We start from the raw sequence: 26,876 nt of genomic DNA, 5'->3' as shown, positions 1-26,876 counted from the left end.
CTCCCCTACAACCCGTGAATTGAACTGGAGCCACACACGTATTGTAGCCGCGCTCCCCTACAACCCGTGAATTGAACTGGAGCCACACACGTAGTGTAGCCGCGCTCCCCTACAACCCGTGAATTGAACTGGAGCCACACACGTATTGTAGCCGCGCTCCCCTAAAACCCGTAAATTGAACTGGAGCCACACACGTATTGTAGCCGCGCTCCCCTACAACCCGTGAACTCGAGTATTCATTTTGTTCCTCTCCCCCTCCCTCCCGAAACCCCAAAAAGTTTGAGTCCAACACACAAGATGGACAATCAACGTTTTCTTCTAATTGATCAAATGAAAGTCTTTCTTTTTTAAAGAAACACATGCCGACAGGAATGTTAGCCTGACACAGCTCTAGATCTAGACATAGTCTACTAGCTACAGTGTCCACATTGTTTGGCCTTTTAAGCGCGGACACCTGGAATTCATCTAGTCATTTGGCGATCGGGACGGCAGGTTCGGCCTGAAGAAATTTTCCACCTTAATACAGAGCCCAGAAATTGAAGCAACTCTTAGTGCATTCCTCTTTTGGAACATCATCCTAGATGTTTTCAGTCTGTAACAAGGTAGATCCTTTGCTGTCTGCTTTCTCCTTCATATCTGTGTTCTGTCCTTCTGACAGTCAACACGAGCGCACTAAAATCCTTCTCGATCTCTGGTGTTTGGGAAACCAGGTAGTTGTCATGCGTATATTGAGTTGGTTTTTTGCTCTTTTTTTTTATGCATCATAATATTTTATGCGCTGTTTCCAAAGACGTGATCTGTAAACGTCATTGCTTTGACTTGGATAAATGGTTCTTTGTTGCAGCTTCTTTTTGTTGTTCCCCAGTTGCTCCAAATCGGTTGTCATTATAGTCATGTTGAGTGGCGATCACAAAGAATCCATATTTTTCTTAATAAGCGATTTAGGCTCGAGACTCTGTGATAGTCAAGCCTGATTGAACGTAGAATGTTGTCTTTGTATGGGCCATACTTGGCCGATTTGCTTGGTCCGTATTTGATTATGGGCAGCGTGAGCCCGGAGTGTATCGCTGGCAATGTGACTAATGTGTGCCTTCATTTTAAGTCAGTACACAATTCAGGCCCACTGAATGTGCTATATTAACTATTCGGTTTCCTCTATATCTAATTGCTATGTATGAATTATCTTTGATGTCATGTTATATCATATTATTAAACTTTTGTTACGTTATCGCTTGTTGGTCACTACTATAGATTTGCTGTTTTACTTTTTCAATTGTTTACTTAAGTAATCTACTAAGTTAATAGACTGTCAGGGGTGCCCGGGCAGAAGAGTCAAGACAAAAATATAACCCCGACAGCTTGAGGGTATCGTCCGTTTCTATTATTGCATTGTCAGGGATATCAACATCTGATATCAACATCTGATATCAACATTGGTGTCGCTTGAAATAGCAGCGTAACCTTAAGTTGACCACTGAAACTAGTAGTAAATGTTCCACTAAGATAGAACATATTAAGAAGCTACAAACTGTATGGAATGCACTTTGTGTGAATTTAAACGTTCTAGCGGTCTGATGTATCACCAATGTATTTACTACAATATAGAAGTTGTATATTTAATGAACTTTGCCTAACTGGATATGGGTATTTTTAGATGTTTCTCCACCTATCTTATAACATTGTGTTCAATACTACTACTATTGTGCACTAGTGCAACATCTATTTTTTTGTCGTCATCAAAGCCTGAGTCCTCTGACTTTGGGCGGTAACGTGTGTTACGATCGTTTGTCTATCGAAACGATCAGCCGAAACTGTGTTTCATCTGCTGATATACCGGAACCGTCTTAAAGTTAGAATACTGTTAGAATAGTCGGTCTACTCTGTGGCGCTTCTATAGAGCCTGGAGTGAGGTGACCTTCTTCTGACACGGAGACTTCACAGATAAGTTCTCCCCTTGTGTTTGTCGATGTGCCAATGATTTCAGTTCATTTCAATTGTAATGTATTTAGATATTAATCTTTTATTGACTCGTAGGGTGTCAGTGATTTGTTGGTGCTGGGACAGTAGACACTGTTAAAGTGATAGTCTCTTCCTTTTGTATTGAGTCTATTTATGATATGAGGTGGAGGCACTTAAACCACCTAGTTCATCAGTGATGATCATGCTCTCAGGTGAAAGGTTGGAGAGCTATGTGTCAGAGCAGAAAGAAACGTTTGATAGAGATAAGGGGCAGTTTGAACGAGAGACGGTTAGGCGAAGAAAGAAGAGAGGCGAAGGTAGATGAGGTCGCCAGACGTGAGTGTCAGGAGAGAATGTGGTGAGGGCTGAAGATCTGAGGCAAAATGAGCGTGAGGAGGTGGAAAAATGAGCGTGAGGAGGTGGAAAAATGAGCGTGAGGAGGAGGAAAAATGAGCGTGAGGAGGAGGAAAAATGAGCGTGAGGAGGAAGGAAAAATGAGCGTGAGGAGGAGGAAAAATGAGCGTGAGGAGGAGGAAAAATGAGCGTGAGGAGGTGGAAAAATGAACGTGAGGAGGAGGAAAATGAGCGTGAGGAGGTGGAAAAATGAGCGTGAGGAGGAGGAAAAATGAGCGTGAGGAGGAGGAAAAATGAGCGTGAGGAGGAGGAAAAATGAGCGTGAGGAGGAGGAAAAATGAGCGTGAGGAGGTGGAAAAATGAACGTGAGGAGGAGGAAAAATGAGCGTGAGGAGGAAAAATGAGCGTGAGGAGGAGGCCAGGGGTGAAGAGCACGAGAAGTGGAAAGAGAGAGATACTAGAGAGGCGCTAAAGTGAAGTTACTATTGCGCCAGATTTAGATAGGACGGCAGGACGGACAGGGCGCCACAAGAATGCCTTGGACAGGCTTGACAAGAACTTCCAAGGCATGAAGTGAACTAGCGCACTTTGAGACCATTGCGTCCAGGTGTAAAACTGAACAAAGGTATTTAATCATCGAGAACAAAGGCACACATTCACAAGATCTGGAAATAATAACACTAAATCGCAAACGCGATATGAAAATTCAAAATGGACACCAACAGTTGGGAGAAAGAAGCACTGGACAGATCCACATCCAGTAGCATCCAGTAGCAAGGTCATCGTTTGAGATAATGAAACTGTTACAGTTTTCTGTATTGTAATGGTAGAGCTAAATTGTGCGTAGGTGTAGATGAGATGTGTGAAGTTTTAGAGAGTTGGTGACTGGGCTCTGACAGAATGACAGTGTGAAGTTTTAGAGAGTTGGTGACTGGGCTCTGACAGAATGACAGTGTGAAGTTTTAGAGAGTTGGTGACTGGGCTCTGACAGAATGACAGTGTGAAGTTTTCGAGAGTTGGTGTCTGGGCTCTGACAGAATAAGAGTGTGAAGTTTTAGAGAGTTGGTGACTGGGCTCTGACAGAATGACAGTGTGAAGTTTTAGAGAGTTGGTGACTGGGCTCTGACAGAATGACAGTGTGAAGTTTTAGAGAGTTGGTGACTGGGCTCTGACAGAATGACAGTGTGAAGTTTTATAGAGTTGGTGACTGGGCTCTGACAGACTGAGAGTGTAAGTTTTAGAGAGTTGGTGACTAGGCTCTGACAGAATGAGAGTGCGAAGTTTCAAAGAGTTGGTGTCTGGGCTCTGACACAGTGACAGTGTGAAGTTTTAGAGAGTTGGTGTATTTGCTCTGACAGAATGAGAGTGTAAGTTTTAGAGAGTTGGTGACTAAGCTCTGACAGAATGAGAGTGTGCAGTTTTAAACAGTTGGTAACTGGGTTCTGACACAATGACAGTGTGAAGTTTTAAAAAGTTGGTAACTGGGCTCTGACAGAATGACAGTGTGAAGTTTTAGAGAGTTGGTGACTGGGCTCTGACAGAATGACAGTGTGAAGTTTTAGAGAGTTGGTGACTGGGCTCTGACAGAATGAGAGTGTGAAGTTTTAGAGAGTTGGTGACTGGGCTCTCACAGAATGAGAGTGCGAAGTTTCAAAGAGTTGGTGTCTGGGCTCTGACAGAATGACAGTGTGAAGTTTTAGAGAGTTAGTGACTGGGCTCTGACAGAATGATAGTGTAAGTTTTAGAGAGTTGGTGACTGGGCTCTGACACAATGACAGTGTGAAGTTTTAGAGAGTTAGTGACTGGGCTCTGACAGAATGACAGTGTGAAGTTTTAGAGAGTTGGTGACTGGGCTCTGACAGAATGACAGTGTGAAGTTTTAGAGAGTTAGTTACTGGGCTCTGACAGAATGAGAGTGTAAGTTTTAAAGAGTTGGTGACTGGGCTCTGACAGAATGATAGTGTAAGTGTGACAAGTCAAAAACTCGCTGTCAGAGTCACTCAAAATTATCACAGCATTAATTATTATTTTTCATTATTTATTTATTTTATTTTAATTATTTCTCCATCCTACCCCTGAATTATTCACCCGCCACACCTTTTCCTCTCTACCAGGCTAGACTTAGTCCACCACCTTGGAGAAAATTAGGCCAGTCCTTTCATTTATCTTCCCTTGACCGGGGCAAAGATACGCTCAGACTCCTTGATCTCATCGGCAGGATGTCTGACGCCGCAATTGACTCCCCCCCCCCTTCTTGGGTGGAAGGTAGGTCACTCTCCCCCCCCCCCCCACGTCTCTCTTTGATCTAAGAGATTACACGGGTCAACACACCGCGTGATACTCCAAGGTGCGGCTCAAGTCTACTTCACCCACGTGTAAGATAATTCTTAGCCTAGGACATTTCCGGTGTCCGCCCACACTTTTCAGGCATATATATATAGTAAACCAACTCAAATCACCCTCTCTTTCTCATTCGAGCTGAGCTATCGAGTCTGGACTATATCACTTATCCTTTCTCCTAGAGGAATACCTGGTGGTAAGCCGAACTTAATCACAAGTTCCATCTTAATTACTCTGTGTATATTTCCATTGGATTTTATCATGTGTATTTTGCCTAGTTCATTTATATTTAATTAGTGCATTGTGTATTTCTCACTGGCGTAAGTAGAAAACATAAACATGTCCTATGTATTTATTTATGTATTGCATTAATCTATTAATGCTACGTTGCTCAATTGATCGTTGATGCAACCATGTATATATTTGTACATCTTAGTCTATTTCCTTTATCTCGGTTGACCGCCTTGATAATTTTACTAGCGCACTGATACTGCGTCTAGTGAAGAAATATGAATTATCCCCCCCCTTCTTTGTGTATTGAATTATCTCCCCTGTAGTCATTTCAATCTTACGAGAGTTGCGCCCACACCATTCAAGCACGCTCCTTTGTTCTCGACCCACGGTCATATGTAAACAAACCATCTGGGTCACTGACCACCGCCCATTTCACTTTCCCCCCCCCCCCTTTCTTTCGCTATCCACCTGTGTTGTTTATTTGAGATTATTATTTCCCCTTCTATGTACATTTTTATATTATTACGTTCTCTTTTATGTACATTTTTATATTGCTACTATCTGCCATCTATTTTCCAAATCCCATTTGTCATCATCTCCCCTTTATGCTCTAAAGCAATTTTACCAATCTGACGAATGCACCTCAGTCGAGGGCATCGATAAGATGCATGAGAGACATGTCCTAACTTGTCTTTATTTATCCGCAGCCTCCCTCAGGTGTCTGCCTATTTATCGGATTACTTACCTGCCTATTTGCCTATCACCTATTGCCTAGTTATTGGATCAACGATCTATTAACCGGCAGTTGTGCTTAGTGCTATTCAGCGCTGCATTTGCCTACTGAGATCTACTCAACTCTACTACTTGGCGCTATCGGCATTGCCCGCCTATTCGACAGCCCACCTGTCAAGCTATTAGGTGCGACGTCCCTATAGACCAGATCTGTGTGAGACGTCATAGCTACGCCAACCCTCTGCAACTCACTGGACATATCCTGTCAACTACGCTGCCCACGGCAGATCAGCTCTGCCCGCAGTAACCTTGTGCCCACGGTATCCGGCCACCCGCCATACTGTGCCCACTACAGATACTAGAACTTGGGACTGAGACTCCACAAGAACCATATCGCCGGCGTCCCTCTATCCGCTAGAGCGCCACCTCCAGCTGCAGAACCTCAAGCCAGGACACAGCCAGCTGCGACATCAACAGGAATACCAGCTAAGTCAGAGGACAAAGTGACATACTCTCTTATTATGTGCAAGAGTGATGATTAAACGTAGAATATACTAGAGATAGATGCAAACCCTCCCCCTTTTTATTATTATATGTATATTTATGTAAATAAATATCCTTTCTTTTAACTTTTGTATCTATCTTTCATTGCCTTGTCTCGTTGCGTGTCTGCTCCCGATTCATATGCTGATAAGTGGGGTGTGATAGCTTTAAAAATAACAATCCCCTAGACATAAAACGAGCCAAACACCCGTCACATCTCCCCACCTGTCACAGTAAGTTTTAGAGAGTTGGTGACTAGGCTCTGACAGAATTAGAGTGTGAAGTTTTAAAGAGTTGGTAACTGGGCTCTGACACAATGACAGTGTGAAGTTATAAAAAGTTGGTAACTGGGCTCTGACAGAATGAGAGTGTGAAGTTTTAGAGAGTTGGTAACTGGGCTCTGACAGAATGACAGTGTGAAGTTATAAAAAGTTGGTAACTGGGCTCTGACAGAATGAGAGTGTGAAGTTTTAAAGAGTTGGTAACTGGGCTCTGACAGAATGACAGTGTGAAGTTATAAAAAGTTGGTAACTGGGCTCTGACAGAATGAGAGTGTGAAGTTTTAGAGAGTTGGTGACTGGGCTCTGACACAATAAGAGTGTGAAGTTTTAAAAAGTTGGTAACTGGGCTCTGACAGAATGATAGTGTGAAGTTTTCGAGAGTTGGTGACTGGGCTCTGACAGAATAAGAGTGTGAAGTTTTATAGAGTTGGTGACTGGGCTCTGACAGAATGACAGTGTGAAGTTTTATAGAGTTGGTGACTGGGCTCTGACAGAATGACAGTGTGAAGTTTTATAGAGTTGGTGACTGGGCTCTGACAGACTGAGAGTGTAAGTTTTAGAGAGTTGGTGACTAGGCTCTGACAGAATGAGAGTGCGAAGTTTCAAAGAGTTGGTGTCTGGGCTCTGACACAGTGACAGTGTGAAGTTTTAGAGAGTTGGTGACTGGGCTCTGACAGAATGATAGTGTGAAGTTTTAGAGAGTTGGTGACTGGGCTCTGACAGAATGACAGTGTGAAGTTTTAGAGAGTTGGTGACTGGGCTCTGACACAGTGACAGTGTGAAGTTTTAGAGAGTTGGTGTCTGGGCTCTGACACAGTGACAGTGTGAAGTTTTAGAGAGTTGGTGACTGGGCTCTGACAGAATGAGAGTGCGAAGTTTCAAAGAGTTGGTGTCTGGGCTCTGACAGAATGATAGTGTAAGTTTTAGAGAGTTAGTGACTGGGCTCTGACAGAATGACAGTGTGAAGTTTTAGAGAGTTGGTGACTGGGCTCTGACAGAATGACAGTGTGAAGTTTTAGAGAGTTAGTGACTGGGCTCTGACAGAATGATAGTGTAAGTTTTAGAGAGTTAGTGACTGGGCTCTGACAGAATGAGAGTGTGAAGTTTTAGAGAGTTGGTGACTGGGCTCTGACACAATAAGAGTGTGAAGTTTTAAAAAGTTGGTAACTGGGCTCTGACAGAATGACAGTGTGAAGTTTTCGAGAGTTGGTGTCTGGGCTCTGACAGAATAAGAGTGTGAAGTTTTATAGAGTTGGTGACTGGGCTCTGACAGACTGAGAGTGTAAGTTTTAGAGAGTTGGTGACTAGGCTCTGACAGAATGAGAGTGCGAAGTTTCAAAGAGTTGGTGTCTGGGCTCTGACACAGTGACAGTGTGAAGTTTTAGAGAGTTGGTGTATTTGCTCTGACAGAATGAGAGTGTAAGTTTTAAAGAGTTGGTGACTGGGCTCTGACAGAATGAGAGTGTAAGTCTTAGAGAGTTGGTGACTGGGCTCTGACAGCATGACAGTGTGAAGTTTTAGAGAGTTGGTGACTGGGCTCTGACAGAATGACAGTGTGAAGTTTTAGAGAGTTGGTGACTGGGCTCTGACAGAATGAGAGTGTGAAGTTTTAGAGAGTTGGTGACTGGGCTCTGACAGAATGAGAGAGTAAGTTTTAGAGAGTTGGTGACTAGGCTCTGACACAATGACAGTGTGAAGTTTTAAAAAGTAGGTAACTGGGCTCTGACAGAATGACAGTGTGAAGTTTTAGAGAGTTGGTGACTGGGCTCTGACAGAATGACAGTGTGAAGTTTTAGAGAGTTGGTGACTGGGCTCTGACAGAATGACAGTGTGAAGTTTTAGAGAGTTGGTGACTGGGCTCTGACAGAATGACAGTGTGAAGTTTTAGAGAGTTGGTGACTGGGCTCTGACAGAATGAGAGTGTGAAGTTTTAGAGAGTTGGTGACTGGGCTCTCACAGAATGAGAGTGCGAAGTTTCAAAGAGTTGGTGTCTGGGCTCTGACAGAATGACAGTGTGAAGTTTTAGAGAGTTGGTGACTGGGCTCTGACAGAATGAGAGTGTGAAGTTTTAGAGAGTTGGTGTCTGGGCTCTGACAGAATGACAGTGTGAAGTTTTAGAGAGTTGGTGACTGGGCTCTGACAGAATGAGAGTGTGAAGTTTTAGATTTTTTTTTTGATTTTTGATTTGAGGCACATCGGCACAATTTAGGCCATGTCGTGCCTGCAGTCCCTTAAGGACTACTCTCTCTCTAAACATCAAGGGCCAGATTCTATACAGTCATATCATTAAAATCAAGGTCTATTCACAGTTAAAATAGTAAAGGTAGTAAAAATTTAAATATTTGGTAAAAATCTAATGTAAATAGTGCATGTTCACAAATTCATAAATCAGATCTTCCCGAATAAAGCCCAGTACCTTCCCAGGGTCGACATTATCAAATAGTGTTTTTAAATTAGTGGCTCTAAAATATTTTGCCCTGACATTCTGGTATCTGGGGCAATCAACGAGGATATGTTCCACGGTGAGGCGAGAGTCACAGTACTCACAAAGTACAAAAGAGAGCGTGATGTAGGTGTGGCCAATCCTAAGTCTAGACGCCTTGTCAGACCCTTAGATTTGGGCCGCCACCTTACATCCGCCACAATCTGCCTGAGTTTACTGTGAGTCTCAGCCTCCCATCGGTTCTGCCACTCTCGATAGGTGGCAGAGGCAATACTTTGTCTCAGGTCCGAGTAGGGAATTTGGGTTCCTGACACCGCACGACTTAGGGCTCTCTTTGCTTCTCTGTCTGCGGCTTCGTTTCCCTCAATGCCAACATAGGAGGGGACCCAGATGAAGGTGACATCCCTACGGTCGGCTGTTATTTGGTCCAACAGCTTCAGGCTCTTATGTACCAATGGGTTGTCAGTCTTCATCCGACCCAAAGCTTGCAATGCAGATTTGGAGTCGGAGAAGATTATAAATTTCCTCCTTTCTGATGCTTTTACGGCCATAAGTGCAAGCAATATTGCGTGCAATTCGGCCGTAAAGATGGAGCAGCCATCGGAGAGTCTACGGGAGATTGTTTTGTTCCGAAAGGAGCAGGCACACGCGACCTTTCCCTCCATTTTGGATCCGTCTTTGTAGATGATGCCACAATCTCCATAGCTCTCCTGCAGTTCCCTAAAGTGGACTTGTAGTATGCTTGGGTCTGTATTTTCTTTTTTGAAATGAAGGAGGGATAAATTTAATTTGGGTTTATTCATTAGCCAAGGAGGCGAGGTGGCTGAGCGGTAAAGCGCTTGGCTCCCGAACCGGGGACCGGGGTTCGAATCCTGGTGAAGACTGGGATTTTTAATTTCGGGATCTTCGGGCGCCTCTGAGTTCACCCAGCTCTAATGGGTACCTGACATTAGTTAGGGAAAAGTAAAGGCGGTTGGTAGTTGTGCTGGCCACATGACACCCTTGTTAACCGTAGGCCATAGAAACAGATGACCTTTACATCATCTGCCCTATAGACCACAAGGTCTGAAAGGGGAACTTTACTTACTTACTTATTCATTAGCCAGGGAGGATTCTGAGGGGTTTCTATTTTAGAGATTTGGTCAATGGGTGGGGTTAAATTTTGGATGGGTTCTCTCATTCGAAGGCCCAACGGCTGTATGACGTTAGGCCTTCGATTGTATAATTCTACCTCTGTGGGGTTAAATAGCTTTTTCATTCTTATATCCATGGGGAGTTCTCCAGCCTCCACATGGAGACTTGGGATAGGTGATGTACGAAACGCGCCGAGACAGGGACGCAGGGCAGCATTTTGTATTGGTTCCAGTATTTTTAGATACGACTTCCTTGCTGCTCCATATATTATGGATCCGTAGTCTAGCTTGGATCGAATTAGACTCCGATAGAGCAGCAGCAAGGTATCTCTGTCAGCTCCCCAGTCCGTATGGCTGAGTACTCTTAGTATGTTTAATGACTTTTGGCATTTCTTCTTAAGTTCCTTAATGTGGGGGAGAAAATTAAATTTGGAATCTAAGGTGAGGCCTAAAAATTTTGTAGTTTTCACGACAGGGATCTTCTTTTTGTGTATAAATAGTTCAGGGTCTGGGTGGGGTCCCCTTAGATTACAAAAATGCATACTAACTGTTTTGGAGTCTGAGAATTTGAAACCATTAAAGTTTGCCCAACCCTGAATTTGTTTAAACATAACTGTAATTTTCTTTCTAATGTGTTCATGTTTTTCCCATAAGCACTTTTGCAAGCTGTATCAAACCATGGTTTGCTAGGCCGTTTTGGATTTGCAGAGGTTAGGGGTACAACTTTCCTGGCTATACTTAGTAGCTTGCTAGCAAAGGTATCAGCTGGGTTCTGTTCATGGAGGATATCCTTGGAGCATCTTTTTTGGAATTGTTCCCAATCGGCCTTATTCAGTTTCCACCGCTGAGGTCGTCCCAATGAAGGGAGATTGTTAGTAATGATGATTGGGAAGTGATCACTTCCCCGTAGATCATTGCTAACTGACCATTTAAAATCGTCCAGAAGTCCGGGGACGCATACGGTGAGGTCAATGCATGTGAGTGATCCAGTTCCTGGGTGCAAGTAGGTCGGTGATGCATCATTAAGTATGCATAAATCATGTTGGAGGAAGATATCCTCCAGCATACGACCTCTTGTGTCGGTATTGTTGGATCCCCACATGGTGTTATGGGCATTGAAATCCCCAAGGATTAAATAAGGCCGGGGGAGTTGTTTCAATAGGTCCTCCATGTCTGTTGGGTTTAATGGAGCGCCTGGTGGTAGATACAGGCTGCATCAAGTGATAACCTTGTGAAGGGTTATCCTAGCTGCTACGGCCTGTAGTGTGGTCTGTAGTTCTACCCTCTCATGGGGGATGCTATCCTTCACAAGGATACAGACTCCACCTGATGCTCTCTCTGCATCCTCAACATTCTTGCTATAAGCACGGTAGCTTCGGAAGCTGATGCAATCTTTCAGAAATGTTTCCTGTAAGCAGACAGCTACAGGAGTCTCAGAGTCCATCAGTAGCTGCATTTCCTCGTAATTGGCCTTGAGGCCTCTACAATTCCACTGTACAATTCTGGAATCCATGGCTTATTCTAGATGACCTACTTGGAGCTATTTGGCCTTGGGAGGCCCCCGGAGGGGTTTCCCTTTATTCCAGTGACCTTGGTATTTTTATTCTTGGGTTTGGATGGAGAGGAGGACAACCCCCTTTTGGGGGAAGTCTTTCTCTCTTGAGAGGGGAGATCCCTCTGGTTAGAGCGGAGGTCATTTCCTCCTCTCTCGCCTCGGGCATCCTCTCCGCTTTGATTTCTCCCCTTAGGGAGTTGGTCAACCTCTAATTCGGTAGAGGTTGGGGTGTCTGTCTGGGTTCTCTGAGGAGAACCTGTGTCAGACATGATGTCTCCGGGTTCTCCCGGAGTATTGGTTTTGACATGCTGCTCAGTCTCAATGCTCTCATTAGCGAGCACAGAGAACCTGTTCTTTAGCATGACAACAGGGCTTTCTTGTTTCTTCAGAGGTGTGTTCTATGGCGGTGTTTTCTTCTGAGTTGGAGGAGGAGGAGGGGGTGGTGGGGTCAGTGTGTCCGTCTGTGTGGCTATGGATCTCCCTATCTTAGCAACATCCTGGGCGTAGGTCTTTGTCAAGCCGAATTGGCCTTTGGGTAGGGCCAGTACAGCCGATTTCGCCTGGCTGAAGGTACATCCATTTCTTGCCTTGTACTCCTGCACGGCAACCTCCTGTTTCCACACAGGGCAGTCCTTGGAGTAGGCTGAGTGGCCAGCTTGACAGTTTGGGCACTTAAACTGGGCTGTGCAGCCCTTGTCCTCATGACCCTCTTCAGCACATCTGGCACACACAGTGTTCCTTTTGCAGACTGCCGCACCGTGTCCATAACCCTGGCACTCGAAGCACCTCATGTAGTTAGGTATGTAGGGCCTCACTGGAACTCGTAGGTATCCTGCCTTCACATACTCTGGCGGTGTCCTAGTTCCGAATGTGAGGATAATAGTGGCGGTTTTGACCTCCTCACCATCCCTGCGCCTGGTAATGCGCCGTGCATGGGTGACTCCTTCAATGCCCTCCACTATTTCCTTCTCGGAACATTCCAGTAGGTCCCTAGAGCTGATTACACCTCTGCTGGTGTTCAGACTCTTGTGTGGCATGACTTCCACTTGGAGATCACAGAGTCTTCTGCATCTTAAAAGCCCATGAGAGTGTGTCTTGCCATCTACTTCTACAAGAAGTTCCATTGATTTGTGTAGCTTAGACACACTCTTGGGCTCTCCCACTACTGACTTGAGTCCCTTATAGATAAGGAAAGGGCTCAGCTTTGTCAGACTTTTCCCCTCCTCTGTGCACCTGACCACCAAAAATGATGGCCAGGTAGTACAGCTTTTTGTGGCCTCCTCCTTTTTTGCCTCAATGCGGCGTCTCTTGCCCAGACTTAAATCTGGGGCAAGTAGTTTGTTGGGTTTTTTTTTGTCCATGTATATTCTTGTTAATTCGGCACCTGTGCTCCCCACCCGCCATCGAGTCCAACAAGGGGACGGGCCATTCGGAAGTCCAGAATGAGCCCGCCAGGGCTACACAGGTGCTATACTCAGTCAGCTGCTGCATCGGACATGTGTCCGATACAGCAGCTCCCTGATTGACCCTCCAGCCACCGCCCTCCAGCGACCTATGCTGGTAGCTCGGCATGACCAGCCGATTGACCCAGAGCGGGCCATCTGGGCCTCAGGTCTAGGGGAACTTGGAGCCAACGTATTGTGTTGTGATGGTTTATCCTCAGATAGCCACCACTCAAACACCAGGATCTCTTTATCCCCCCTTACCCGTCGCAGTCCACGGCCAACGGACTGGTCTAGGACGTAGTGAGATATTTAGAGATAAGGAGACAGAGTGATGATCAATGAAGGCAGACTGAGGAAAAGAGGAGGCAGACACAATGATAGAAAAGAAGTAGGGCACTTTTGAGCTTCAAAAGTACTAAGCAAAGAGGAGCGCAGTTTAACGTCATGTCTCGGGACGATTTCAAATTTGTAATATTGTTTGAATAGTAGATTTAATTAATTGTTCATGAATATTCTTAAATCATTTTTGGATATTGCTATAGGTTTGTGAAGCCGACTTAGTTTCACAACCTCATCTGAAAATGTCGTCATTCAAAATAGAACATTGGAATACTTTTGATCTAGTGGCAATTCACTAAAACTCTTTGCAATATTCCATTACATAGCAGTGAGTTTTCGTAACAACGCTTTGTCAATCTTGTTTGATTAAAAAAAGGTTATTTTATTCTATTTGAATGTTAGCTTTAACGTTTTTAGCGGCCCCCGAAAGGGGAAAAGACACTATTAGTTTTGTGTGAAATGTCTGTCCGTCTGTCCGTCCGTCCCGTTTAGATCTCGTAAACTAGAAAAAATCCGACATCACAATATTTTAGACCATTCAAAGTTCTGATGCAACAACTACTTTTGTTTCTGAAAGCGAAAAATCTAATTTTTAAAATCACTTATGCTAGCAGTTTTTTAAAGAGAAAAAGCTATTTAGTATGCATTATACGTTATACCTAATTTAAAACGAATAGTAATCTTGGAAACTGCATTTTCTTGAACTTATTTTACAGGACACAAATCTTCTATTCTATGGGTTTTTTTTAGGATTCGAATGAGAGATTGACATTTTTCAAAACAATTACATCAATTATAATACTTCAGTTAGGCGCTGTAACTGAATGGTAAAGCGTTTGGCTTACGAACCGGGGGTCCCGGGTTCGAATCCTGGTGAAGACTGGGATTTTCAACTTCGGAATCCTTGGACCTAGCTCTAATGGGTACCTGACATTAGTTGGGGAAAAGTAAAGGCGGTTGGTCGTTGTGCTGGCTACATAATAATAATAATAATAATAATAATAATAATAATCTTTATTATCCGTAAGGAAATTTGTCTTACAATTTGTGCATTACACCCTCGTTAACCGTAGGCCACAAAAAACAGATGAACTTTAGATCATCTGCCCTATAGACCACAAGGTCTGAAAGAGGAACTAGTTAGGCCAGGTTCACATCTAACTTTGCATTCACTTGCACCTATCCTTTGAACTGCTGGACCGTTGGGGCACTACACAAGATATGTCAACCTTCTTTCTCCATTCTTATCTCTCATTTGTCTTTGATATAATTTCATTCGGATGTTCTTTCTTAAAATATCGATGCCTGCCTGGGTGGACCACTTCGGGGGTCGATTTTGAGTTTGTGTTTCCACACAAACTGTCTTTGTAACCTTGTTTATTTCTCTTTTGCTGTAAAAGGCAGGTATGAATATTTTCAGAAAGAACATCATAATTAAATGTTTTTGTAGCAATTTGTAGCAATACAAATATTTAAAAAAAATATTTTTTTTTAACAAAAAGTCTAAAACGTTATCGGATATTCCGTTACTTTGGTCACATCAGCTGCACGGAGAGGGGGGAAATGCTGTGTGGGCGACATCATTCCGACCATCTTTCATCTCACTTAGCGAGACGAACCATAGTCGTTCTACGACTGGAAGAAGCCAACAAACAAATGTGTTCACAATATGATATTTTGTCATTCCCCCTACTAAAGAGCCTCGCGTGTTTGTTACTATTATAGTGATAGTTGTAAAAGTGGTGTATTTTTATGAAAAAACTGCTTGCATAAGTGATTTAAAAAAAAAAAATTTCGCTTTTAGAAAAGAAAAAAGTAGCCGTTGCATCAGAACTTTGAATGGACTAAAATATTAGGATGTCAGATTTTCACTATCTTTTCTAGTTTACGAGATCTAAACGAGACGGACAGATATTTCGGGGGCCGCTAAAAAAAGAAAATGAGATTCCCGAACTCAATTTCTAACGTTGTTATTTTTCTTAAATTAGAAACAATCTAATTATAATTTGTTTATATTTAGTTTGCCAGCTTTAATTTTGATGAATTTTTTGTTTTTATTTTGTTTCAGTGCACCTTTAGTTTCTTCTTACCCCTTTATGCCCAGCGCCTCCTTACCGCCAACAATTGTGTCCAGTGCCCCCTACCTTTGGCTCCCAACGGCCCCCCCCATTTCACGAAAACGGCCCACATGGGGCGCTACCCCCCCCCCCCCCCAGTGAAGACCACTGCTCTAGATGCTATCACTTACATCCTGAATAATATCGTTCTGGTTGACTATAATATAGTCTCTGCTTAAGGCTTATAAACTAAGTATAAAGCTAACAAAAAAAACAACAACACAAATTGTCTTTGTTTACTTTGTGTAGTTTATTCCAGAAATATTTTATATTTTTACATGAAAAGTGGTTCGATGCAGTACTAGAAAAATTACAAATTGAAATGAATGTGTGTGTGTGTGTTTCGTGTGTGAAGGTTTTTAGTGTTGACATCTCTATTGTTGTAGTAGTGATGCTGAGGGGGACAATTGTAGTCAAACCGAATTTCCGTTAGTTTGGACCAATAAAATTATCTTATCTATCTTGTATAGACTTATTTTAAAACTATTTGTTAAAATACAACTAAGACCTAGTTTCAAAAAAATGTACAGTAACATACACACCTCAATAAGCTTCTATAGTAGGATTATTACCATGTGCAATTTCGCTAATGTTTGAATGTTTCAGTAAATGTATACATACATTATAGAAGAACAATTTTTTAATTTATCCCAAGAACAAATCTTTTTTAAGGGTAAAAGCCACTAATTCTCTGCCTATATTTCTCAATACTGCAGATAGAAGCTTCCTTTTTCTGTTAAAACAAAATTAATTACCATAATTGGTAACTAACTGTATAATTTTTTATTGATTCATGTCTTGTCATCGACAACTGATATAAGTAGCACAATAAGTATTGTCATGGACAACTGATATAAGTAGCACAATAAGTATTGTCATGGACAACTGATATAAGTAGCACAATAAGTATTGTCATCGACAACTGATATAAGTAGCACAATAAGTATTGTCATGGACAACTGATATAAGTAGCACAATAAGTATTGTCATCGACAACTGATATAAGTAGCACAATAAGTATTGTCATGGACAACTGATATAAGTAGCACAATAAGTATTGTCATGGACAACTGATATAAGTAGCACAATAAGTATTGTCATCGACAACTGATATAAGTAGCACAATAAGTATTGTCATCGACAACTGATATAAGTTTGCGCACAATTTCTACTTGATCCGAGAATGGAAAGTGGGAGAATAGCCGTGAACACAATGTAGTAAGAGGAATAACTATATATATAGAGCCACGTCTCTAAATATATGTATCCTCTATTCCCTCCCCTTCTATGATACCAAACAAAATAATTAATTACTATTTATTAATTAAATAATTAACTAATTGTTTATTTTTTAAATTGGTTCATGTTTTCTTAGGTACAATAAATAATTGTGTAAAATTTCAACGATCTGAGAATGGATGCGGAAGAAATGATAATAGTTACCACCAGACGGACAGACAGTAATACAACTCAAGTCGAGTAGTTTAATATATAAATGTCTGGTGATGTAAGAGGAATAAACTATAAATATATACTTGTAAATAGTTAACTAGTGGAGTCTGCTGAGTTGACACCAAAGAATACTAGTTGTCAGGACAATCATAGCAATGGATGGACTGAAGCTGTTTACTGTGCCTGAAATACAAACAAAAAAAAAACCCAACCATTTCAGTTGAGTAGAATCACTTGGTGCAAACAGAATACGAAAGTCTATATATACTATATACAGAATGCTAAGATAACTAAATACTGAGTCAAGAAAAAGCTAAACTAATAACTTTCACAATTATCTAACAGCTATCGAATCCTTTGATCAATATCATACAACTATAACATGTATCAACTTTCATACTTATATTATACAGCTACCAAATTTATCAACACATTTATTTAAATATCATACAGCTAACATGTATCAACTCTCTTACAACAGGTAAAGAAATAAATAATTGAAATGCATTCAAGGAATCAAACTAGTAGAGAATAAAATGCATTCAAGAAATCAAACTAGTAGAGAATGAAATGCATTCAAGGAATCAAACTAGTAGAGAATAAAATGCATTCAAGAAATCAAACTAGTAGGGAATGAAATGTATTCAAGGAATCAAACAAATGGAGAATAAAATGTATTCAAGGAATCAAACTAGTAGAGAATGAAATGTATTCAAGGAATCAAACTAGTAGAGAATGAAAAACATTCAAGAAATCAAACTAGTAGAGAATGAAATGTATTCAAGGAATAAAAAAACTAGTAGAGAATACAATGCATTCAAGAAATCAAACTAGTAGGGAATGAAATGTATTCAAGGAATCAAAAAAATGAAGAATAAAATGTATTCAAGGAATCAAACTAGTAGAGAATGAAATGTATTTAAGGAATCAAACTAGTAGAGAATGAAATGTATTCAAGGAATCAAACTAGTAGAGAATGAAATGTATTCAAGGAATCAAACAAATGGAGAATAAAATGTATTCAAGGAATCAAACTAGTAGAGAATGAAATGTATTCAAGGAATAAAAAAACTAGTAGAGAATGAAATGTATTCAAGGAATCAAACTAATAGAGAATGATATGTATTCAAGGAGTCAAACTAGTAGAGAATGAAATGTATTCAAAGAATCAAACTAGTAGAGAATGAATTATTTAAGGAATCAAACTAGTAGAGAATGAAATGTATTCAAGGAATCAAACTAGTAGAGAATGAAATGTATTCAAGGAATCAAACAAATGGAGAATAAAATGTATTCAAGGAATCAAACTAGTAGAGAATGAAATGTATTCAAGGAATGAAACTAGTAGAGAATGAAATGTATTCAAGGAATAAACTAGTAGAGAATAAAATGCATTCAAGAAATCAAACTAGTAGAGAATGAAATGTATTCAAGGAATCAAACTAATAGAGAATGAAATGCATTCAAGGAGTCAAACTCGTAGAGAATGAAATGTATTCAAGGAATCAAACTAGTAGAGAATGAAATGTATTCAAGGAATCAAACTAATAGAGAATGAAATGTATTCAAGGAATGAAACTAGTAGAGAATGAAATGTATTCAAGGAATAAAACTAGTAGAGAATGAAATGTATTCAAGGAGTCAAACTAATAGAGAATGAAATGTATTCAAGGAATCAAACTAGTAGAGAATGAAATGTATTCAAGGAATCAAACTAGTAGAGAATGAAATGTATTCAAAGAATCAAACTAGTAGAGAATAAAATGTATTCAAGGAATCAAACTAGTAGAGAATGAAATGTATTCAAGGAATCAAACTAGTAGAGAATGAAATGTATTCAAGGAATCAGACAAATGGAGAATAAAATGTATTCAAGGAATCAAACTAGTAGAGAATGAAATGTATTCAAGGAATCAAACTAGTAGAAAATAAAATGTATTCAAGGAATCAAATTAGTAGAGAATGAAATGTATTCAAGGAATCAAACTAGTAGAGAATGAAATGTATTCAAGGAATCAAACTAGTAGAGAATGAAATGTATTCAAGGAATCAAACAAATGGAGAATAAAATGTATTCAAGGAATCAAACTAGTAGAGAATGAAATGTATTCAAGGAATGAAACTAGTAGAGAATGAAATGTATTCAAGGAATAAACTAGTAGAGAATAAAATGCATTCAAGGAATCAAACTAGTAGAGAATGAAATGTATTCAAGGAATCAAACAAATGGAGAATAAAATGTATTCAAGGAATCAAACTAGTAGAGAATGAAATGTATTCAAGGAATCAAACTAATAGAGAATGAAATGCATTCAAGGAGTCAAACTCGTAGAGAATGAAATGTATTCAAGGAATCAAACTAGTAGAGAATGAAATGTATTCAAGGAATCAAACTAATAGAGAATGAAATGTATTCAAGGAATGAAACTAGTAGAGAATGAAATGTATTCAAGGAATAAAACTAGTAGAGAATGAAATGTATTCAAGGAGTCAAACTAATAGAGAATGAAATGTATTCAAGGAATCAAACTAGTAGAGAATGAAATGTATTCAAGGAATCAAACTAGTAGAGAATGAAATGTATTCAAAGAATCAAACTAGTAGAGAATAAAATGTATTCAAGGAATCAAATTAGTAGAGAATGAAATGTATTCAAGGAATCAAACTAGTAGAGAATGAAATGTATTCAAGGAATCAAACAAATGGAGAATAAAATGTATTCAAGGAATCAAACTAGTAGAGAATGAAATGTATTCAAGGAATCAAACTAGTAGAGAATGAAAAACATTCAAGAAATCAAACTAGTAGAGAATGAAATGTATTCAAGGAATAAAAAAACTAGTAGAGAATACAATGCATTCAAGAAATCAAACTAGTAGGGAATGAAATGTATTCAAGGAATCAAAAAAATGAAGAATAAAATGTATTCAAGGAATCAAACTAGTAGAGAATGAAATGTATTTAAGGAATCAAACTAGTAGAGAATGAAATGTATTCAAGGAATCAAACTAGTAGAGAATGAAATGTATTCAAGGAATCAAACAAATGGAGAATAAAATGTATTCAAGGAATCAAACTAGTAGAGAATGAAATGTATTCAAGGAATAAAAAAACTAGTAGAGAATGAAATGTATTCAAGGAATCAAACTAATAGAGAATGATATGTATTCAAGGAGTCAAACTAGTAGAGAATGAAATGTATTCAAAGAATCAAACTAGTAGAGAATGAATTATTTAAGGAATCAAACTAGTAGAGAATGAAATGTATTCAAGGAATCAAACTAGTAGAGAATGAAATGTATTTAAGGAATCAAACTAGTAGAGAATGATATGTATTCAAGGAATCAAACTAGTAGAGAATGAAATGTATTCAAGGAATCAAACTAGTAGAGAATGAAATGTATTCAAGGACAAGACCAAGAAAATAATCTGCACAAATGAGAAATTAATGTACTTAAACGTCTATTTTTTTCAATTGAATTTACCATTTTGACTGTTTCTGTCTGTTTGACTTTTAGATGGGCCTGAAAAAAAGTTAATTAGTCATTAGATTGTCCACCCTTATTATAAACCCATTAGTGATATTGACACTATCTTGAAAAGTCTGCAAATAGAGAGTTCATTCTGTCGTGAGTAACAAAATGGATTCAGCCAGTTAGCATGCAAGTATACGTACATTTCAGAAATGTTTCATTGTTAATGAATTATTACCCCTGTCTTATGATTTCTGGTCTCATTTTAAGGAATGCTATGCATTACGTTTGGCGCCAACTCAGTTGCAGGAAAGGATGACCATATTTAGTAGTTCCAACGTGTTAAGGATTGTATATCTATTCTTTCAAAAAAAGGGGGTATGGGCTCGGGTTGAACTTTCTTTGTAGGCTGAGTATCATCAGCTTGATACTTGAGGCTTTAAAAGTGCAAGAGTTATTATCAGTAAGAGCAAGTTGGCAAGAGTTAGGTCATCTCAGAATGTACACATATTAGTTTCGAACTATTTTACTGACAGTCGGCGAGATAAAATGGGGGCAGTGGTATGAAATATATTACGTTATAAACTTTTTAAAAATTAGTTTTTTAAAGTTGTAAACAAAATAACACAAATCATTCCATCAATACAAAATCTGGTTAGGCTCTTGACTGTCTGAAGATTTAGAAGCAAATGCAAATCAACAAAACGGAAATACTGAGAATAGCGAACAAGGCTTTAAAATGGAAGCGAAAAACTGGCCGAACAAATTATGATAAGTTTTATTAGGATAAGATTTTGGTAAATATAACTACATAGGCCAGGAAAGAACAAACAGCGAGTAGGGTCAAACAAAGTTATGGGCTAATAGAAATGTAAGTGAAGATTTGGGACATCCAAAGTTGTCTAATCAATGTCTATGTTTAAAATTTAATAAACAACAAAGTAACAACCATTCTTCTGTGTACAGCAGGCTACGATAAAAGGCCAGATGTCAACCTTTGACATAACAAACAAGCGATAGAAAAAAGAATACTTTTTAAAACCAAAGCCTATCTAAGCTTATCTAAGGAGAAATAGTAGCTAATTACTACTATGTATCGGAAAATTACAGGGTTTAGATCCCTTTCTGCTATATAAAACAAAATTAATTCATCAGTACTAAATGACTATGAAGAGTTCTGCAAAATGTTTTCAACTTGATCCGACACTGGGAAGTGGGAGAGACAAAACTAGAGAGAGATGGGAATCGAACCCAACTTATAATTTTGAGCTCGGTTCGGTCAGATTTAAGTTCGAGTTCGGTTAGGTTCGATGACAAGTATAGTTCGGGTTCGGTTCGGTTCCGTCAGATCTTAAGTTCGGGTTCGGTTTGGTTCGATGTTATATAGCAAAAACTATTTACATGTAATAATGTTCAATTCAATGTATTAGATAAAACAGTGATGTTAAAGCCATATAAAACAGTGATGTTAAAGACATATAAAACAGTGATGTTAAAGCCATATAAAACAGTGATGTTAAAGCCATATAAAACAGTGATGTTAAAGCCATATAAAACAGTGATGTTAAAGCCATATAAAACAGTGATGTTAAAGCCATGTCCAACACTCGTGTCACGGGCCACTTAACAGAACAAATATATATAAATTTAAAAAAATGCACATTTATTTGAAACCTACAATGATTCATGGGATGTAGGAACTTTTCCAGACCCAACTTCTGAAAATCTCGCTGCATTACAGCCATGCGAAGTAAATGTTTGTTCTTGTAGTGTGTTGTCGAGCTCAGGATGTAATGTTTCCTTTAAAAAACCAAATCCCACAACCATGAGGCACTTGTTTTCATTTCTCCGTCATAAAAAATTCAGTTTCATGTCTCATAGCAAAAATGGTTTTAGAACCTCAGTTTCATGTCTCATAGCAAAAATGGTTTTAGAACCTCAGATTCATGTCTCATATGAAAAATGGTTTTAGAACCTTTCCTCTATTTAACCATTGCACCTCACTGTAAAATAAAACGTCTTCACTGTCAGAACATTGTTTTGTGGGTCAACGCTTGAAATGTTGAACAATGTACAACACATCACATGGTTCTGATTTAACACCTTGCCACAGAGGTTTCGTTGGACTTGATAATTTTGTCAATTCGCTATGACATCCAGCCATACTTCTGGCAATATCATTATTTACTTCCACCATTTTTTTCCAAAGAATAGAAACATCCTCCATGATGTCTGAAACTTCTTTAAAAAGGTCTTTCCCAGTGGTGGTCCCATGCACGCTCCTCATAGCAGCTATCTCTTCTGTGATTTGAAAATCTCTTTACGTACCACGAATAGATTAGCAAGAGTTGAGCGTTTTCAGTCGGCACCATTAAGAACTCAGCCCTATCGCTTAGTTTTCAATTGAGATTTCTAAGTGTTCTACCAAAAAGGGAGTCGCCTTTAACTGCATTCTTATTGTCGTGACACATTTCTTCCACGAATGAGCGCAACGCCCCTTTTACGCATTCACGGTCGAAAAAAGGTTTCATTTCACTACTTAAAATATGAGCAACTTTATAGCGAGCTTTTAGCGCCTACTCCTTATCTTGTCCCTTCTTGCTAAATAGTCTCGTCAATCTTCTAAGTCTAACCTCTAGGCGTAACTTAAATCTTATTAGTTTATGTTTTTGATTTCCTAATGCTGTTTAACGTTACATTCTATAGAAACAGCCACAAACATCTCTATACAAATCAAACATAGTGGCTTTTCATAAAAAAAATCTGTTCACTTTTTCTGCTAGTTTCTACATTCAAATGCTACGGGCGTGTTGGTATCAAAGGGAGACAACTCACAATGATGCAAGAAAGATGCACACACACGATGTCAAGGACACGGCTTAAAGACAGCAGGATATTTGTTCCAAAAATTAAAAATAACTGTCAAATCATCTCACTATGTTTTTTTTTCTTACTAGAATATTAGAAAATCTTGATTCAGTTCGGTTAAGTTAAGGACAGTTCGTTCGGTTCTGTTCGTACCGATCAGTTTTAAAGTTCGAGTTCGGTCGGTTTGAGTTTGGTTCGTTTCCCAACTCTAGAAAAAACCTGTCAAAACGCAATAAGGGGACACTAAAATATTCAAATCTCTCATCAAGTAGCATTTATTCCCCTTATTTCGAATTGAAACAAAATAATTTGTCACCAACAATTAATTAATTGTTTATTTCTTTTTACTGATTCATATTTTTGTTAGATTCAATAGATAGATGTGCAGAGTTTAAACTTGATCCAAAAATGGGAAATGGGAGAAAAAACAAAACTTTTTACCAGACAGACAGACAGACAGACAGAATGAGTTGATATTATCTTTGTAAAAATATTTAATAGAGAAAACCACATATCTATTTATTGTACCTTTGGTTTCAAAAGTTGGCAAAAGTGTTGAAGGCATCTGTTTGTCATATGGAGTTGTAGGACCTAAAAATAATAAAAATGCTAATCAAATCCTAGTCAAGCTAAAATATTTAAATTCATTTTCTTAAATTAAGAATACATATAATCAAGGAGTCAGACTAGTTGAATAGGGATTGTATTCAATGAGTCAGACCTATAGTGAATGGAATGTATTCAATGAGTCAGACTTATAGTGAATGGAATGTATTCAATGAGTCAGACTTATAGTGAATGAAATGTATTCAATGAGTCAGACTAATAGTGAATAGAATGTATTCAATAATTCAGACTAATAGTGAATGGAATTTATTCAATGAGTCAGACTAATAGTGCATGGAATGTATTCAATTAGTAAGACTAATAGTGAATAGAATGTATTCAATAATTCAGACTAATAGTGAATGGAATGTATTCAATTAGTAAGAATAATAGTGAATAGAATGTATTCAATAATTCAGACTAATAGTGAATGGAATGTATTCAATGAGTCAGACTAATAGTGAATGGAATGTATTCAATTAGTTAGACTAATAGTGAATAGAATGTATTCAATAATTCAGACTAATAGTGAATGGAATGTATTCAATTAGTAAGACTAATAGTGAATAGAATGTATTCAATAATTCAGACTAAAAGTGAATGGAATTTATTCAATGAGTCAGACTAATAGTGCAAGGAATGTACAATTATGAAAAAAAATTATGTTTATTCAGCCACTTTAAATAATTCTAAGTCAATCTAATAATTAATGATCAGGAATCTAATTGTCCTATTTTAGTAAATAAAAAAAAACATTCATGCTAAAAATTGGTGGACAATAAATTCCCTACACAACGGAAGTTTAGATAGACGAACTGCTCATCACAATAGACGAGTACGTCTCAATAGATGAAGTGTATCAAGTTTACATTCAAACTTTTTAAAACCATAACTACTGCCAAGGGAATCCTAATTAATCATAAATCATACAGTCCGCCATATTATATACAAAGCAACAGAATCAACCCAAGATTTAAAAGGACACTTAATCTCTCATTTATTGCAAAAAAAATAAATAATTTAAAATTGTTCTTAAAATTTTTAAAGTCGATTCTCTATTCTCGCTCACAGGCTACAGAAGTTTTACAAAGAGAATTACAGAATTGGGACTCGAATAGGAGCATGTTTCTCCACCTAGAAAAATGTCAATTATAAGGAGTAACAAAAAAATTAAACAAATAAATACCACTCTTATTATTCGTGATAAACACAAATAGAGTCAAATTACAATCAGTCAGCATCTTACACGTATTTTTCAAACCAGAAAACGCTTGCTGACAGATGTGGACACAACAACTACTAGAAGAGTTGAGCAGCAAGTTTGTGAAGTATGGAAATGTTGCTTTTGGCAAAGAGCCACTCGGAATAAATAATACTCGTTCTTTTCTAACCTAGTAATAAATCTTTATTGTCCGTAAGGAAATTTGTCTTACAATTACATTACACCAAATAAAACACTATAACTTAAAAAAAAGAAAAAGGTACATTCACACCAGACTCACTCATAATTTACATGTAAAAAGTTTATATCAGATCATTTCTATTTAATGATTTGATTGCCAGGGGAACAAAAGAGTTTTTGTGTCTGTTTGTCTTTGCTATCGGTGTCTTGAATCTCTTTTGTGATGGTGAAATCTTTTTAGCTTTTTTTATGGATGTTTGTCTCAAACAGCTGCCCAAATGGGTTTTGTTTTTGGCCAATGACTTTACCAGCAGCATTTAGGATTCTCTGAAGTTTATTTTTATTTTTAATGTTTAGATTGCCATACCAGGTAGTGATATTAAAACTTAAAATATTATATATATATATATATATATATATATGTGTGTGTGTGTAATGTTTCTAGGTGTTTGTGGTCCGCTTAAAACGCTGCAGCGGGCCGCATGTGGCCCGCGGACCGTAATTTACCCACCTCTGATCTACACCAGTAACATTCGAAGTCCATCAGTAGATATTCCCATCAAATTTGCGATGCCATCAACGCAATTGACGTAGTTAACAAAAGTTTGTACCATTCGACTATTGACACTTTTGACCAGGGGTGTAGACAAAACTTTCTAATATTGACTGTTCAAAAAACTAAAGAAATGATTTTTAGGAATCAAAAAGATCATTTTGCAGAAATTTAGATCAACCACCAAACTGTAGACCAAATGCAAGAATATAAGGGTGCAACCATATAGTAAAAGTTAACATAGAATGAAAAGTTCCAAAATACATCAAGGACTTTCTTAAGAAGCTATCAACATTTAAAAACAAAGTATTAAAGATTGTATATACAGCAACTATTAGTAGTCTAATGGCATTTGTTATCACCTGCTAGTATGATACTGGCACAAAGGCATCGACTAAATAAACTCATTAAAAAAAACATTTTATATCTTTCCAACACGGATACCATCTCTTGAATAACTTTTTCATCAAAGTTGCCTTTCCAAACCAAAATTCGTAAAGACAATTTGCATCCACTAAACTACATTTACACCAGATCTGAACCAAGTGGTCAGCTCCTTTCAATGTAGTCTAGAACATAAATATTTAAACTTCTTTAGACCACTTTCAATCAGGATGTCTCAATGTCACTTGTCACCAAGAAGTACATAGAAGCCTAGTACATAAAGCGATGGTCATGTGTGTGTGTGTGTACTACATATGTGAATGTTGTTGATGCTTATAGTTTTTTTTAATAGCAGTAATGCTGACGTGGACAATTTTTGTAGTCAAACTGAATTTCCATTTGTTTGGACCAATACAATTATCTTATCTTATGTACATTTTTTAAAGTAATGAAACGTGTTCGCCTGATGCATGTAACCTGAAAATAAATGAGGCATGTCCATTACCTAAAAATCCAGCTCCTTCTCCAACTCGTTCACACTCGACAGATCCAGGATCGACAACTGTTAAAAACAATGCGGAGATATTATTCAGTATATAATGCATACATTTCCCATTTCCCAACACATACTAGGGGTGCACAAGATAGTAGCTGCGGCTCCGG

The 26,876-nt window shown here is 38.6% G+C and overlaps 1 protein-coding gene across 5 annotated transcripts in view; it reads right to left on the bottom strand.

Annotated features, from left to right (window-relative positions):
• Positions 1-15,701: 15,701 nt before the first annotated feature.
• Positions 15,702-26,876, bottom strand: part of LOC106076176 (uncharacterized) — a 161,797-nt gene continuing 150,622 nt past the window's right edge. For 3 of the 5 annotated variants that reach the window (XM_056043124.1, XM_056043121.1, XM_056043123.1), the window contains exons 27-30: positions 26,719-26,775; positions 23,797-23,859; positions 20,413-20,451; positions 15,702-17,110 (exon numbers count right to left, since the gene is read on the bottom strand). In XM_056043124.1, the coding sequence (XP_055899099.1) occupies positions 17,025-17,110; positions 20,413-20,451; positions 23,797-23,859; positions 26,719-26,775 (245 nt within the window). In that variant the 3' untranslated portion in view covers positions 15,702-17,024. Of the gene's footprint in view, positions 17,111-20,411; positions 20,452-23,796; positions 23,860-26,718; positions 26,776-26,876 lie in introns of those variants that run through there. The other 2 variants (XM_056043122.1, XR_008780024.1) reach the window with 2 other exon arrangements.

This window comes from Biomphalaria glabrata, chromosome 10, assembly GCF_947242115.1.
Source record: "Biomphalaria glabrata chromosome 10, xgBioGlab47.1, whole genome shotgun sequence".
In the NCBI taxonomy this organism is placed as follows: Eukaryota; Metazoa; Mollusca; class Gastropoda; family Planorbidae; genus Biomphalaria; species Biomphalaria glabrata.
This window is presented reverse-complemented; position numbering and strand designations above follow the sequence as displayed.